This window comes from Betta splendens, chromosome 13 (genome assembly GCF_900634795.4).
Source record: "Betta splendens chromosome 13, fBetSpl5.4, whole genome shotgun sequence".
Taxonomy (NCBI): Eukaryota; Metazoa; Chordata; class Actinopteri; order Anabantiformes; family Osphronemidae; genus Betta; species Betta splendens.
Window position 1 is genome coordinate 20,339,918 of NC_040893.2, and position 16,976 is coordinate 20,356,893.

General features: G+C 49.9%; 1 protein-coding gene across 1 annotated transcript; it reads left to right on the forward strand.

Moving 5' to 3' along the window:
- Nucleotides 1-1,912: 1,912 nt before the first annotated feature.
- LOC114868560 (uncharacterized) lies at nt 1,913-16,476 on the forward strand. The gene is made up of 3 exons (XM_029172262.3): nt 1,913-2,332; nt 7,111-7,187; nt 13,386-16,476. The coding sequence occupies exons 2-3, from the start codon at nt 7,139-7,141 to the stop codon at nt 13,952-13,954; spliced, it is 618 nt and encodes a 205-aa protein (XP_029028095.1). The 5' UTR covers nt 1,913-2,332; nt 7,111-7,138; the 3' UTR covers nt 13,955-16,476.
- Nucleotides 16,477-16,976: the final 500 nt, after the last annotated feature.

Here is a 16,976-nt window from a genome sequence, read left to right on the forward strand (position 1 = left end):
ACGCTCACTGATGACGCTCACTGTGATGACGCTCACTGTGATGACGCTCACTGTGATGACGCTCACTGGGATGACGCTCACTGATGACGCTCCCCGATGACGCTCACTGATGACGCTCACTGTGATGACGCTCCCCGATGACGCTCACTGATGACGCTCACTGTGATGACGCTCGCTGTGATGACGCTCGCTGTGATGACGCTCACTGATGACGCTCACTGATGACGCTCACTGTGATGACGCTCCCCGATGACACTCGCTGTGATGAAGCTCGCTGTGATGATGCTCGCTGTGATGACGCTCGCTGTGATGACGCTCACTGTGATGACGCTCGCTGATGACGCTCGCTGTGATGACGCTCACTGATGACGCTCCCCGACGACGCTCACTGATGACGCTCGCTGTGATGACGCTCACTGATGACGCTCACTGATGACGCTCACTGATGACGCTCACTGATGACGCTCACTGATGACGCTCCCCGATGACTGTTATGACGCTCCCTGTGATGACGCTCCCCGATGACGCTCACTGAGATGACGCTCACTGATGACGCTCGCTGTGATGACGCTCACTGATGACGCTCACTGTGATGACGCTCACTGTGATGACGCTCACTGATGACGCTCGCTGTGATGACGCTCGCTGTGATGACGCTCGCTGTGATGACGCTCGCTGTGATGACGCTCACTGATGACGCTCACTGATGACGCTCACTGATGACGCTCACTGTGATGACGCTCACTGTGATGACGCTCACTGATGACGCTCACTGATGACGCTCGCTGTGATGACGCTCGCTGTGATGACGCTCGCTGTGATGACGCTCACTGATGACGCTCCCTGTGATGACGCTCCCCGATGACGCTCGCTGTGATGACGCTCGCTGTGATGACGCTCACTGATGACGCTCACTGATGACGCTCACTGATGACGCTCACTGATGACGCTCACTGTGATGACGCTCACTGTGATGACGCTCACTGATGACGCTCACTGATGACGCTCACTGTGATGACGCTCACTGTGATGACGCTCACTGATGACGCTCACTGATGACGCTCACTGTGATGACGCTCACTGTGATGACGCTCACTGATGACGCTCACTGTGATGACGCTCACTGATGACGCTCACTGATGACGCTCACTGATGACGCTCGCTGTGATGACGCTCGCTGTGATGACGCTCGCTGTGATGACGCTCACTGATGACGCTCCCCGATGACGCTCACTGATGACGCTCACTGATGACGCTCACTGATGACGCTCACTGTGATGACGCTCACTGTGATGACGCTCGCTGTGATGACGCTCGCTGTGATGACGCTCGCTGTGATGACGCTCACTGATGACGCTCACTGATGACGCTCGCTGTGATGACGCTCGCTGTGATGACGCTCGCTGTGATGACGCTCACTGATGACGCTCACTGATGACGCTCACTGATGACGCTCACTGTGATGACGCTCGCTGTGATGACGCTCGCTGTGATGACGCTCACTGATGACACTCACTGATGACGCTCACTGATGACGCTCACTGTCATGATGTTCTAGAAGCTCAGCGCTTCATCATCATCTGGACCTGGAGCATTGTGTCCATCTGCTGCCGCTAAAGCTGCTGCTGCAGATGCCTCCAATGCACAGCAGGAACTACTAACAGCACTACTTCTGCTTTCAGAGCCCGTTCTGTCATCCTCCTGCCCCCATCAGAACTGGTTCCACTCTGCAGAACTGGTTCTACTCTGTAGGTAGAACTGTGAGCAGCTTTGAGCTTATTGGATGAAAGCAGAGGAAATCTCCAGGTTTGACAGAACATTCCACGGTGAATGTGCTTGGTTTGTTGTACTACTTGTTTTCTAGCTCTCTCTTTCTGGTGTTTTTGGACCTCCCCCTCCCCCCTTCTCCCCCCTCCTTCCTCTCCTCCACTGAAGCAGCAGCGTCGGACTGGGTCGCGTCGACGGAGCTCATCTCCAGACGCTTCATCGCATCTTTCACAGGGTGTTTGACCTTTTCTGCACGTGAAAATGTCACAGGAAACGTTGATTGTCCTCTTAGTGCCGTTTTCACCTCTTTGCTCGGATTCTAAAACTCTTTGAGGACTTTGCCGGTCGGACGTTGGATGGATTTTTTCTGTGCGTTGAAGTAGGTTAGTGGACGAATCTGTGTGCGTGTCCGTGGGTCTGTGTGCGAGGGAAGGCGAGGCTGTGTTTGACCCGATGAACCCGGAACCAACACCGGCGAAAGAGAGAGCGACGAGCGAGTAGAGGTCGGCGGTGCGCGGCTCCCCGCTGCTGGACGTCCATGTCTGCGCTCCCGACCGGCACCGAGGTACCGTAGCCCCGCTCCGCTCCCCGTCTGTCCCACATTCCTGCAGACTCGTGTGGTAACAGTGACACGGCCGCGTAATAAGGCTTTCAGTGAACTTCTCTCAAACTTAGTCAAATGCACTCTCTTGTTGTCTGGCTTTGTGCGCGTGCGCGCGTGGAGTTGTGAACCTTTTGGACATTTCTGCTCAGAAACGCGGAGGATGGGAAGGCAGCGGAGAATATGTCGGTGACGTCACCGCTTGTATGATGCGTTAATATTAAGGCATCAGAGGGTGTTGATGGGTGGTCAGACCCACTGCTGCATGTGAGCCAACAGGTGATGGTTCTGAACAGCAAACCGGTCCTCGGTTCAGTCCACATCGGACCTGACGCGAGAGCATTGGAATCTTTGGTTTTAGTGACCATCACCACCATCAAACAGCTTGTTTTGGCCACTCACTGCTGGCTGGAGTGGACATGTTGGCCTCTAGGTGGCGCTAGGACGTCCGCTCGAGCTGGCAGAGCTGGGCCGGGCCGGGCCGGGCCGGGCCAGAACATGAACCCGATCCCGCTCCTCCTCTTTGCTCTGATCCAGGAGCTTCTGCAGCCGGGGACAGTTCCCGTCACCGTGGCTGTAAAGATGCTCATTATAGGATGTGCTGCTGCGTTCAGGTTGGTTCTGGATGGTACCAGACACACATCTGCCCTGACTGAGGCGGGTCAATGAGACGCCTGATCGCTGCCTAAAAGGCACAGATGGCTTGTGGCATCTACAAAATAACCAGTGTGCGATGACTCTGAAAATGACAAGGTTCAATCCGTCCGTGAGAGTAGATTCTGACGAAGCAGCTGCAAACTGAGACTAGAAGAAACAGAAAAGTTGGTTTTCAGCAGGAACTTTGAGTTACACACACGTTCTCCTCCTTCCTCCTTTGTGTGTTTTTGCCTTCATCCGTCATCCTCTTCTCTCTTCTTCCCTTTAGCCTTGTTTGTTCTCTGACCTGAGTAAAGCTGGGCAGCACTAAAAAGTAAAACACCAGGGGAGTGATTCAGCGGTTGTCGGTTCAAGTCCCACCAGCGCCGACCTTCGGGTTCGGAGCAACAGCTGACTGTGGTCCGATCACAGACACTGCACTGAACGTTTGGTGGCAGAGGTGGAAAAGTGACTGTGGCCTGAGATCAGCGGGAGGACGGAGCGAAGTTCCCCAGAATAACAAACCGGAGGCTGGATTCACAGGCTGAAAGGAGCCGTTTCTGCTCCTTCAGGCCTCCTTCTCTTTCACACCTTCTGACCTCTCTCTCCTTCGGCTCCTCTCTCACTTTGTTTGTTTTACTCTCATTTCTGCTGTTGGTTCTGAAGACAACTGACCAACCAAACATGCAGGCTTTGCTTCTCAGGGAGTTTTTCAGTGACTGGAAGTTGAGTCATGCGATCGGACTTTCCTTCGCAGTGTTTTCTCAACACGTTCAAGACGTTTCAGCCTGAGAACAGTCAGAGCTCGGAACCGTCTCCTCAGCGCAGGTCCGGCTCTAGAAGGCGGCTGGAGTCCCTTTATTCTGTCGTCCCCACACGTTGAGGATGAGGAAGGGGCCGAGGGTCTGATGCCGTCCTTCTGTCGGTCAATGAGCTCAGACCCGTTTGCAGCTCCATGAGTCCAGCGCCCGGTTCTGTGGAGCAGTTCAGTGATTCAGACGCTGAGTGCTTTGGTTTGACGAGCGTCTGGAGGTGAATTTGAAAGATGTTTTACACATTTTTGGTTTTTAAAATGACTTGGTCCTTCATCGCCTTCATGAAAACACAAGGAGCCATTGATTCCTCAGCACATAGACTCAAACACACCCAACCATTTCAAGTATTTGGAAGCCGTTTTAATATTGAGCCCATTCAGGGCAATTATGGGATGTGGGAGGACCGTTTCCTCAGCGACCAGTATTTGTCGTTTATAATAATTAGCGAAGCCCGAGGTCAGAGCGGGCTGTGCTGTGCTGTGGTGTGTGTGTGTGGCTCAGGCGACACATGTATACCACAGTGTTTCCGACCCCAGAGGAACGGAGTCAACAACACAACAACGCAAACAGCAAATACACAGTGTGAGTTCACTCGCAGCATCTGACTCCCTTCATCAGGTTTGCATGTTTCTAAAGGTGCGTCATTCTGAGCTGGTGGCCCAGAGCTGGGGCAGGTTGAGGGTTCAAATCCTATAATAGATGCTGTCTTACCCATGCCTCCACATGGCCGTGACCATCATGTACCTGGATCCAGGCTGTCACAGTTGGTCTGAACCAGGTCTATGTGGACGTGCCTGTGATGAGGCGTTGCTGTGTCTGTGTGTGAATGTGGCGTCTTACAACCTGCTTCATAACAGTTGGTGTGACTCAGATGTTGCGTAACCAGTGGCACCTGGTGGCACCAGACTGGGAGTGAAACCAACAAAGGTGAATGAGGTGTTTCTGAGTTATGGTTGTGTGTGTTCGTGTTCGTGTGTGTGTATTTGTGTGTGTGTGTGTGTGTGTGTGTGTGTGTGTGTGTGTTCGTGTTCGTGTGTGTGTATTTGTGTGTGCATGCGTGTGTGTGTGTGTGTGTGTGTGTGTTCGTGTTCGTGTGTGTGTATTTGTGCATGCGTGTGTGTGTGTGTGTGTGTGTGTGTGTTCGTGTTCGTGTGTGTGTATTTGTGTGTGTGTGTTTGTGTGTGCATGCGTGTGTGTGTTCGTGTGTGTGTATTTGTGTGTGCGTGTTTGTGTGTGCATGCTTTGTTGTGTTCGTATGTGTGTGTATTTGTGTGTGCGTGTGTGTGTGTGTTTTTTGTTGTTTTGTGTTTTTTGTGTGTGCGTGTTTGTGTGTGCATGCGTGTGTGTGTATGTGTGTGCACGCGTGCGTGTGTATGTGTGTGCATGCGTGTGTGTGTGTGTGTGTGTGTCTGCATGCGTGTGTGTGTGTGTTCGTGTGTGTGTATTTGTGTGTGCGTGTTTGTGTGTGCATGCGTGTGTGTGTATGTGTGTGCATGCGTGTGTGTGTGTGTGTGTGTGTCTGCATGCGTGTGTGTGTTCGTATGTGTGTGTATTTGTGTGTGCGTGTGTGTGTGTTCGTGTGTATGTATTTGTGTGTGCGTGTTTGTGTGTGCATCAGTGTGTGTGTGTGTGTGGAGCTGCTTGACGCCATCAGAACAATAGGAACAGCTTGTAAACTGCACGGAGCGTTTGTGTGTGAGGGAGACAGAGCTGCAGAAGGGTCTGTGTGTCAGTGCTCACACTTGGACCACACACAGTATCGGTACCGGTCCAAATAGGTCCAGCCCTCTGAGGACCTCTGCTTTCCAACAACAGAGGACACAGTTTCCTGGTCTGTCTGTTTTCGCCCCGTCCTCCTGATCCTGATCACTACATCAGAGAACGAGGTGCGGCCTTTTGACAGAGGTACAACACAGCGTCACTGTGTGAGTCTGATGTGAGTTGTGAGCATGTGGTGAGTGAAGACAAGGACCAGCGTCCTCCTCAGTGACGAGTCTCCGTCTGAGCAGACGCTGTTTACCACAACGTGAGCAGCTCGTCCTCCTCACATTCACTGACCCAGTCCCCTCGCCAGGGCTCTAATCTGGGCTGTGACGCCTGCTTCCTGCGGCTACTGGGCCTTTGCTGTGTCTGTCACTGGGCGCTGTGGCGGCGCTGGTGCGTTTCCTCTGGGTCAGTGGGGCGTCCTCACATTGTCTTCTGTCTCCCAGACAGAAACACGGGGCAGCAGCCTTTGTTTGTCTGCGTGTGACCTTTGACCTTCCCCACACTTCTGCTACAAAAAATATTTATTGACGTGGCTGAATTTTGATACCTTGACTCTTGTGATAATAATAAACAGGCTGGCGTCGAACCCACAACCTTGAGGTGTTGCCGTCGCCTGACTCGGTTTGCGCGGTGCCTGAAGCCACGCTGCAGGTCCTGGACCAGCTGACGTCTGTCTGCAGCTTGGCTGAGCGATGCAGCTGCTGGACGTGTGTTCCAGTGGCCACGCCCCCTCCCTCACCCGCTGCCTGATGCCTGGACCGTCAGACCTTTACTTGCTTCATTCACAGCGTCGCTGCGTTTGGACGCTGTAGTTGGAGACAGATGGGAGGCGGTTTTGGCAGTGAGACACTGCACTCGGTCCAATTCAGCGAGTTTAAGCCACATAACTCACAAATGATAGAATACAGCCCTGGCAGGACTCAGGATCCGACCAGGACCCGACCCAGCGCACATCTGTTGCACCACAGAGCCTCGTGTCGGTTCTGTGCTCCCCCTGGTTCAGCAACAGGAGGGGAATGGGCTGCTGCAGACACTGACGCTGGCCGAGCAGCCAAAGTCCAGCGACTGAAAGTTGTTCTTGAAGGTGAGAACTGTGCGCAGCTCGTCTGCAGGCGTTTTCACACAGCTCAGGGATCGGAACCTGCAGACACGCTGTACTACCGACACCCGGACCCCCCGTTCATCCCAGCTCCCTCCTCCTGACCCGCTTCTCAGTCCGGCACAGCTGCAGAAACACTTGTTTGTGTGCAATGAACTAATTGGGTCAATGTGTTTTACTGTATCAATGACTTTGTAGGAGGCCGTTTCGCTCCAGTGAACACACACACACACACACACACACACACACACACACACACCACATTCTTGTCGTCTGTCCAAACACTACACATCACTCACGGCTCCTCCATGAAAACAGAAGACAGGGAATTCTTGGTCAGGATTTCTCCCGGGTCTCTGGACCTGCTGCATTGTTGAGGAGGCAGCCAGTGACTAACTACGCTTTCCTTTTCATTGTTTCTCCAGGTTTCTACTACCTGTGGCAAAACACACAATGCCTGAAGGGTCACGGCGTGGCAGCCAGAGATCGCAGAGTACCACAGGTACCAGAACCGAGCAGAAACATATTTTTCTCATGAGCTGATGGAGACCACAACCTCAGCATGATTTCATGTGAAACGGTCCAACTGGGGCAAGTCACAAGTGCCGAATGAGAATCTGGAACGAATTTGGGAACGCTGATATCATAGAAATGCACTTTTCCAAATTATGGTGCAGTGTGACAAATACAGTAGGCCTAGATTCTCAGTTAGGGCTTGTGTCCTGACTCAACATATGCTGGCAGCACAAGCTCTGGTACCAGGACCGGCGGTTATGGGGCGGCTGTGGTTCACATGATACAGGCTCTGTGTGTTGGACTTAGCTGAGCTCAGAGGGAGACATTCAAAGGTTGTTCAAGTCCCACCAGAGTCGAGCTTTTACCTAGATTCCAGGAAGCAGCATAAGGCCACTGCTCACCAATCCTGATTAAGCCTGGTGTAAGCACCGCCCACCTAATTAGCATACACACTAACAAATGTGAGAGTAAAATAAATAATAATAATAAATAAAAAAAGAAAGAAAATTTAAAAAAAAATAATAAATAAAAACAGACAGATTATCTGCACAAGTTTTAGACCTCATTCCTATTTAGTACAGACGTCGGTTTAAACCGCTGGAAGCTTGAAGGAAGTTGTTTTTCCCATGAAGCCGATGCAAAGAGAATTGACCTCAGTGCTACGAGTTTCAGCTGCACTTTCTCCAAGCTGTGACTTCCTGTGCCCAAAACAGAGGCCCAGCAAAATGGACTGCTATTACGCACACACACACACACACACACACACACACACACACACACACACACACACACACACACACACACACACACACACACACACACACAGAGGCCCAGTAATGATGTGTAATTAGACACAACCACCACGCTGTTTAGTTGCTCTGCTCTGGTTTCCATAGTTAGCATGCAGAAACACAGAAACATACCAGCACACGCACACGCACACACACACACACACACACACACACACACACACACACACACACACACACACACACACACACACACACACACACACACACCAGGAAACACTATATGCAGGAAGTTGTATGTGGTGATAAAACACGAGACACACAATAAAACGCTGCAGCAGATTGGTTGATTATAGCCATAGAGAAGAATGAGGCAGAAAATAGAGAAAACGCCCAAGATAAGGCTCCGAGGGGGAGGAGGAGGAGAAAGCGGCGAGAGACAGACGAGTGAGGTGGATACTTTTACGTCGGTTCGTAACTGCGGTCGGCTGCTTTTATTACTGTGCCTGGCAGAAATATGCTGCGAAACAACAGCTGACAGAGAGAAAGCAAAAGTCAGTCAGACAGAGCAGCGATGAAGCTTCAGTCCACTCATCAGCATCGTCTGCCTCCAGAGACGTTGGAGCGAACGTCAGGCAGTGAGACAGGAAGTCTGTGGGGGAGTCCTCCCACAGCACGCGTGTTTCTGGGCTCAGGCAGTGAAGGGTTAAAGGTCACGTGGGCAGTACCGTCAGCAAACAAGCATGAACCAGTCACTTCCTGTCTCTGCCACCTTATCGCTGCTGCACAGACAGATGAGTTCCCTGCTGCTTTTCTTCGCCACAACGTTGGAAATGAAGGAACTGCTGACGGACACATACAGCATCAGTGGGACACGGGCAGCGTCGCTGTTTGACTCTCCTTCCGTTCTTCAGGAGACGCTGCTTTGTGCTTTGTGTCCTGTGGGTCGACGTCGGCCTCAAACAAGCTGTGATTTGCTCAGCGCTGAGGCCCCGACGCGCTGCATCACAGTCCAACACATAATGACAGCGGGAAGCTGCTCTTATTACTGTAATCACACACACTGGAATCTGCTCCTTGAAGGGGAATTCCACCTTCAATTGAGCACCAAGAGGAACCAGCTTCTGTCACAACACCAGGGGCGGAGAGCAGGCAGCTCATCCGCTCAGTAAGACTGTAGTTTAATGCAGAGAAATCAAGGAGCAACATGATGATGATGATGATGAGCTTTGGCCTTCGTCCCCGAGGCTGAATCACAGTTCAGCTCAAACAGGCCAGCGCGCCCAGTCACCCCACAGGACTCGACCACATCCTGTACTGGGAGTCAGCAGACACACCTGAAACCTGCAGCGACACTCACTGTAACCACCAACGCTCGCTCAGTCAACAGGAAACCCATCCAGCAGACGAGCGCTTCTCACAGCGACGGAGCCGCCGGCGCCGAGTGTGAGTGACTCTGTGGAGCCTCTAAAGGACTCGGAGCAGGACGTCCGTCATCACTGACCCGTTAGAGCCGCGTCTACTGTCTCAGCTGGTAGGAGGATGAAGATGACGATGATGATGGTGGTGAGTGGGTGTATAAGACGATGAGGTCATGGTCTTAGTCTTGGACCAGCGCTGATGGGGCCGAGGGAGGAAGAGGAAAGCAGAGTTCGTTTAACTGACTCAGACGTCAGCTCTGTGTAAATTTCTGTGACGCGATTAACGCTTGGAGCTCAGTGGTCGACAGGCTCCTTCACTTTACTTCCTGTTCTTTGGCAGCTTTGTGTTTCAGGGCAGTTCATTGGTTTATGGTGTGTCAGGTTTCGACCCCTTCATTAAACAGATTCACTTAGTGTTTCCTCTGGCTAATCACCACCGTCACATCCAAGCCTGAACCTCTGATCACGGTCTAATCCTGTAAAGAGCACACGTGACGCTGACGAGGACTGAAGCGGAGCTTCACCGACTCAGGCAGGAGCAGCGAGTGACGCGTGACACAGGAAACAAGGACGGCTGCATCGCAACATGTCCCTCATGAGCTGGAAACGGGTTTCTGATTCACAGGCCCGAACAGTTGGACAGGTCCGATTTTACAGTGAGTAACAGAGAACGAGAGACAGCGGCTGCTTTTCTGTTCCAACCTGAAGCTTCTGATGACGTGGAGCAGAAGAGCTGATGATGAAACTGATGATGGAGCTGATGCTGGAACTGATGCTGGAGCTGATGATGAAACTGATGATGGAGCTGATGATGAAACTGATGCTGGAGCTGATGATGAAACTGATGATGGAGCTGATGATGAAACTGATGCTGGAGCTGATGATGAAACTGATGATGGAGCTGATGATGAAACTGATGATGGAGCTGATGATGAAACTGATGCTGGAGCTGATGATGAAACTGATGCTGGAGCTGATGATGAAACTGATGATGGAGCTGATGATGAAACTGATGATGGAGCTGATGCTGAAGCTGATGCTGGAGCTGATGATGAAACTGATGATGGAGCTGATGATGAAACTGATGCTGGAGCTGAAACCATAACCACAGTACGCGTCTGTGGACCCGTAGCAGCACCTCCCCCCACCCACCTGACCCTCGGTCCCACCTTTACCAGTTTCTGGGCGTCTGGTGGTGTTGGTTCTTTATCACTGTGTTAAAAGCTGTGGCGGGTTGATAACATCAGCCGGAGAATCCTGCTCCAGAGGCTGAACTTCTGCCCCATGGAAGCTGCAGGATCTAATCGGGTTCAGGAACACAGCGCAGCGTTACTAACATTCTGCTCCATCAGTCAAACGCACAGCTTCACAGCTGCACTTTGTTGCTGCAGCGTTCGTCTTTGCAGCTCTGCAGCTTTTATCGGTTCTCAATCAGACGCTGGGTTGAATCTGAATCTCTCACTTCAACACCTTTTAAAATGTGCCATCACCTCATCGCATGGAGCGAGGAGGAAGCAGCTTTACGGCACGGCTGAGGCTGACGTATTGGCTAAAAGGAAAAGGGTGCACGGCTGCACGTCCATAAACTTATACCTACATGTTCTCACTTAACACATTCCTCCAGTCGAGACGTCTGGAATTCAAACTATAATGAACTGTGAGATTTCTCAGGACAGGTGTGCAGCTGTGGAAACCGGGAATGAACTGATTGTTGGACGCACACACAGAAACACACGGTACTACATGGTACTAAAGAGTACTACAAAGTATTACATAGTACCACACGGTACTACATGGTACTGAAGAGTACTATACAATACTACACAGAAACACACGGTACTACGTGGTAGTAAAGAGTAATACACAGTACTACACAGAAACACACAGTACTACACAGAAACACACAGTACTACACGCTACTACACGGTAATACTCGGTACTACACGATGCAAATGTTCATTAATGTTTGATGTAGAGGAGCTTCACATGCAGCAGGTTCACAACGGAAACACCTGCACGTGGACGACACATTTTACTGCACAAACACTCGTCGCACAGCTGGAACAGCCTGAAATAGCTGGTGTCAAACCACAAACAAGCTGAGCCCGTCTGCTCACATCTCGCTTCGAACCAAGGCTTCCAGGAAGCACGCTACAGCCCTAAACCTGTTCAACATCTGGGCAGAGTATGAGCAGCAACACATGTTACAGGTGTTTGTTAGATTTACTTCTCTCTGGGATGATCCAGATGTTTCCACTGTTTTTAAGCAATTAATAAATCAGATTTATTAATTACTCCTAAACCTAAACATAGTTATAACTCATTTGAGAGCCTCACTCTGAGCCTTTCTCACCCAGACTCTAAAACTCAGAAGCCAGTTGTGTTTTGTATTGTTTACCGTCCTCCTGCTCCATATTCGGAGTTCTTAACTGAATTCTCTGAATTCTTATCTGACCTAGTTCTTAGCACAGATAAAGTCATTGTAGTGGGAGACTTTAACATTCATGTAGATGTTGACAGCAACTGTCTCAGCACTGCTTTTAACTCCTTAATAGACACTATTGGTTTTACACAGCAGGTAAATGAACCCACTCATCGTTTTAACCACACCCTCGATCTTGTCCTGACATTTGGGGTTGAAATTGTTTTTTTTAATTTACCATAATTGACCTTACAATAGCTGGAAAGAAATGTTACTATAGCAGATGTTTATCTGACAATGCTGTTGCCAGATTCAAGCAGATGATTCCATCATCTTTTGCCTCAATGTCTTGTAGATACACAGAGAACAGTCACCTTAATCCTTATGAACAGGTTGACTGTCTTGTAGATGATGCTGCAGCTTCTCTGCGTACAATGTTAGACACAGTGGCTCCTCTGAAGAAGAAGACAGTGAATCAGAGGAGGTTAGCTCAGTGATATAACTCAGAGATCCACAGCCTAAAGCAAAGGACTAGACAACTAGAAAGACAGTGGCGTTCCAACAAAATAAATGTAAACTGCATTGCATGGAAGCACAGTCTAATGAAATATAAAAAAACACTTTGTGCTGCTAGAAAAACATATTATTCCTCCTTAGTTTTCCCCCATAACTCACATGGAGTTAACCTCAATAATCAACTCTTCCAAGTCGTCCACTTGTCTTTTAGACCCAATCCCAACTAGATTACTCAAAGAAGTTCTAACTTTAATCAGCTCGTTCATATTAAATCAAATCAACCAATCTTTACATTTAGGCTATGTACCACAGGCTTTTAAGGTGGCTGTGGTCAAACCTCTATTGAAAAAAAAACCAACCCAGGACCCTGGAGAACTAGCCAACTACAGGCCCATTTTAAATCTACCCTTTATTTCTAAGATTCTGGAAAAAATCAAAGCTTAACAATTATCTGACCGCCTGAGTGGGAATAACCTGTACCAAGATTTTCAGTCAGGATTTAGAAAACATCATAGCACAGAAACAGCTCTGGTTAGAGTCACTAATGATCTTCTATTAGCTTCGGACAATGGTCTAGTTCCTAACCTTTCTTCCTCGTTAGAGAGGGAGTTTTTCCTCTCCACTGTTGCTGTAAAATTGTAATTAAAGGCTTGCTGTATGTGGGATCTGTTGGGTTTATTCTTAAACCTTACCTTGTAAATTGCCTTGAAATACGCTTGTTGTGATTTGGCGCTATATAAATAAAATATGGACATGAAACTGAAACTGTTTCAGTTTGGACATGAAAAGGCGCTGAATGAGGACAAAGGCCGGGGCATCATTGAAGTGCTAATGTGATGTGATGCTAACGCTTCCTGTTCACAGGTTGTGTTGCTCTGTTGTAGATGAACGGAGCCTCCCCGTTTGCCGTCACGTAAAGGTCCACCACACGGAACACAAGCGTTGGACTGGACGTTAGCGTTAGCATGCTAGCTGTCAATAACAGCTTTCTGTGATTCAAGTTGTCATTGTTTCCATGAGCACAGCTCATGCCACCATCCTGTGACTGACCATGGCGCCTGTCTTCCTCTCTGCAGCTGCCAAACGTCCCTCCTCACTCTCGTCTCTGAGTGGGATTGTGGGTAGGATGATGTCATCCGGCGAGCGTGGAGCCTCGTCCTCCTGCACCTCGGTCAACACCGTGTGCTCGGACAGTGAGCGTCCCACCTCGCTGTCTTCCTCCGCTTCCTCTGTCTCGCTGCAGGACGCCTCCCACTCCTCTTCCTCATCCTCCTCCTCTTCCTCCCTCCCTTACGGCGCCGTGCCTGCCTACAACGCCTCATCGTTGTCCTCCACACCAAAGAGGAACGGCTCAGACATCAGTCTGGACCTCACGCCCCTCGTCACACCAGGTGTTGCCAAGGTAACAGGAAGAGCACAAGCACCGACTGAACATGTGGCCAAGCAGGTGGCGCCAACGTCTGTGGCCACGCCCAGACAGCTTTCACGGCTGGAGCGGGTGGTGATGGAGATTGTAGAGACTGAACAAGCCTACGTCAGAGATCTGAAGAGCATCGTGGAGGTAAGTGCCAAACTGATCTCATCTATTACGAAGATGTTAAAACACTTACAGTCTGCAAATTCACAACAAAGTCACGGAGTGTGAGGTCACCTGTGATGTGAGGCGTTCAGGGACAGCTAGTGAGTCAAAAACCATCCTTATTGTGTTTTCAACTGATACTTGTTTCCTGAGCTCATTTTTATAAATAATATCAGACCCATGAGCTGAAACCCTGAACACACGTGTTGTGGGCCAACGCTGAGGCTCAGCCAGCGTCGCTGCGACTGTGACACGTTCGGAAGTGTTAAGTGAAGCAGCTGTGTGTGTTAGGGAGGAGCCGACTGAAACCTAGATTTACGGGCCAGGTGTGAATGCCCGTGGGTGAGTGTACCTGCAGCTGGCCCCACACCCACACGTCACACCTCCACCCACTGTTGCACCATAGCTGCACCCACAGGATCCTGGAAATGTTGGCTACACATGAAAACATCCAAGGACCAGAAGCAGCTTTATAGAAAAGTCAGCACTGGTTTAAACAACAAAGCCCTTAGTGAATGACAGCATGGACCGTCTGGTTGATTTAGTTCTCATAATGTTACAGCTGTGATGTGCAGATGCTCAGCAGACGGAGCTAAGAACCTGTTTTCCTCCTGTTTGTTTGTGCACATTCTAATCAGCAGCTTCTGGACTGAGTGGATGCTACTAGCATTTAGCTTCTACTGGCACAGGATCGGTGGATCTGTGTCTGGGAATGCCCGAGGTTCTGACTAGGCATTAGCTTAGTTAAAGGGGGTTTTCAGCAAGAAACTAGAAAATGTGGAGAGGGTTAGATTTTGCTGATGTTGCAGTTTGACTGTGTGAATATCGTCTGTCATTGGTCCAGGTGCAGCCAGGATCAGAGCCCATCTGTCTGACTGAGTGTGAAACATGCTTTTGAAGTAAAACACAGAATTTACTGCTGCTTTTATCCTCTGCCATCACACACACACACACACACACACACACACACACACACACACACACACACACACACACACACACACACACACAGACACACACACACACACACACACACACACACACACATAGACACGCACAGACACATAGACAGACGCACACACACACATAGACACACAGACACACACACACACATAGACACACACATAGACACGCACACACACACAGACAAACACACATACACGCACACACACACGCCGGTCGTCAGCTGTCTGTCCATTTTTTTCCTTCTTCAGCTTTTTCAGATCTGTCATCACCACCTCTTTTGTCTTTGTAAGTCATTTTCTCTTAGTTCTTCTTCGTTGATAAACCTTATTGCTCTGTTGTTGTGCATTTATTTGACATTCACAGGATTCATGTATGTGTGTATGTGTGTGAGTGAGTGAGTGAGTGAGTGAGTGAGTGAGTGAGTGAGTGAGTGAGTGAGTGAGTGAGTGAGTGAGTGAGTGAGTGAGTGAGTGAGTGAGTGAGTGAGTGAGTGAGTGTGTCTGTAAACAACCAACAACCACTGAAGCAGTCAGATGACACCTTCAGGATTTATCCAGGAGTTTGCTGTTTATGCTCCACTTCCTGTCACTCTGAGTCTGTGTTGCATTGTGGGTAAACTTCCTTCAGCGCCACAGTCAAACATGGGTCGATATCCACAAATACTCTTTTTAGCTTCAGTTATTTTAAAAAAGCATCTGAGTTGCTCCCTCCTCGTCGGTGAGTGTGAGTCTCTGTTCTGCTGCTGTGTTTGAGGTTTCACTGGGTCTGTTTCTCATTGAGGCGCCATGATGTCATGCTCCCTGGGAATCTGAACCTACGACCATAACAGGCCGTGTGTGTGTGTGTGTGTGTGTGTGTGTGTGTGTGTGTGTGTGTGTGTGTGTGTGTGTGTGTGTGTGTGTGTGTGTGTGTGTGTGTGTGTATCTGTGTGTGTGTGTGTGTGTGTGTGTGTGTGTGTGTGTGTGTGTGTGTGTGTGTGACCGACTTACAGACTCATTTCTCTACAAACCTTCTCATAACAATAGGAGTGAGGCTCGTCTGGCAGCAGCCTGAGCTCAGTCCACCTGGTTCGACTCTTTTTCTTCATTTGTATCAATTAAACCTGTTTTCAGCGACAGATTTCTGGGAAACTGCTAAAGTAAGTTGTAAACAAGGTGAATGATTTCAGGGATGCGAGAGAGAACATGAGGGTTTGTGCCAAGTGGGACAGGAAACCGAGGGGGAGAGAGGGGAGATACAAGACAGAGAGAAGAAGGAGGAGGAGGAGGAGGGTTAGGAGAGCATGGGAGGGAAAAGAGGAGGGAGAAAGCAAAAGACAAGGAGGCCACAGAAAGGTTGGAAGGAAGAGAGGAGGGAGGGAGGGACGGAACGAAGGAAGGAAGGAAGGATGGAAGAAAGGAGGGAGGGAGGGACGGAACGAAGGAAGGAAGGATGGAAGAAAGGAGGGAGGGAGGGACGGAACGAAGGAAGGAAGGAAGGATGGAAGAAAGGAGGGAGGGAGGGACGGAACGAAGGAAGGAAGGAAGGATGGAAGAAAGGAGGGAGGGAGGGACGGAACGAAGGAAGGAAGGATGGAAGAAAGGAGGGAGGGAGGGACGGAACAAAGGAAGGAAGGAAGGATGGAAGAAGGAGGGAGGGACGGAACGAAGGAAGGAAGGAAGGAGGGAAGAAAGGAGGGAGGGAGGGACGGAAGGAAGGAAGGATGGAAGTAAGGAGGGAGGGAGGGACGGAACGAGAAGGACTGAGGAAGAGTAGGCAGAAAAGGAGGGAGGGGAGATGCAGGAACGAAGGAAGGAGGATGGAAGGAAAGGAGGGAGGAGGGACGGAACAAGGAAGGAAGGAATGATGGAAGAAGGAGGAGGGAGGGAACGGAAACGAAGAAGGAAGGAAGGATGAGGAACGGAGTAGGAGGGAGGGAGGAGCGGAAGGAAGGAGACGTAAGGAGTGTGGATGGATGGCTGAACGAAGTAATCGTGATGTAATTGTTTCTAAAGTCCTTATGGAGGTACGTAACTCGTCCTGTATTTCATTAATTCTTTTAACTTTCTTTACTTAACTCATTATTCCTTCCATTCATTTACGAACTTATTGGATTGTAAGTGTGGGGACTTTACGGAACTAG

What these genes read in the sequence shown, in the direction of transcription:
- LOC114868560 (XM_029172262.3), top strand. Translation starts at nt 7,139, where the DNA reads ATGCCTGAAGGGTCACGGCGTGGCAGCCAGAGATCGCAGAGTACCACA. An exon ending in GAGATCGCAGAGTACCACAG is followed by an intron (nt 7,188 to 13,385) that starts GTACCAGAACCG and finishes TCCTCTCTGCAG; the next exon opens with CTGCCAAACGTCCCTCCTCA.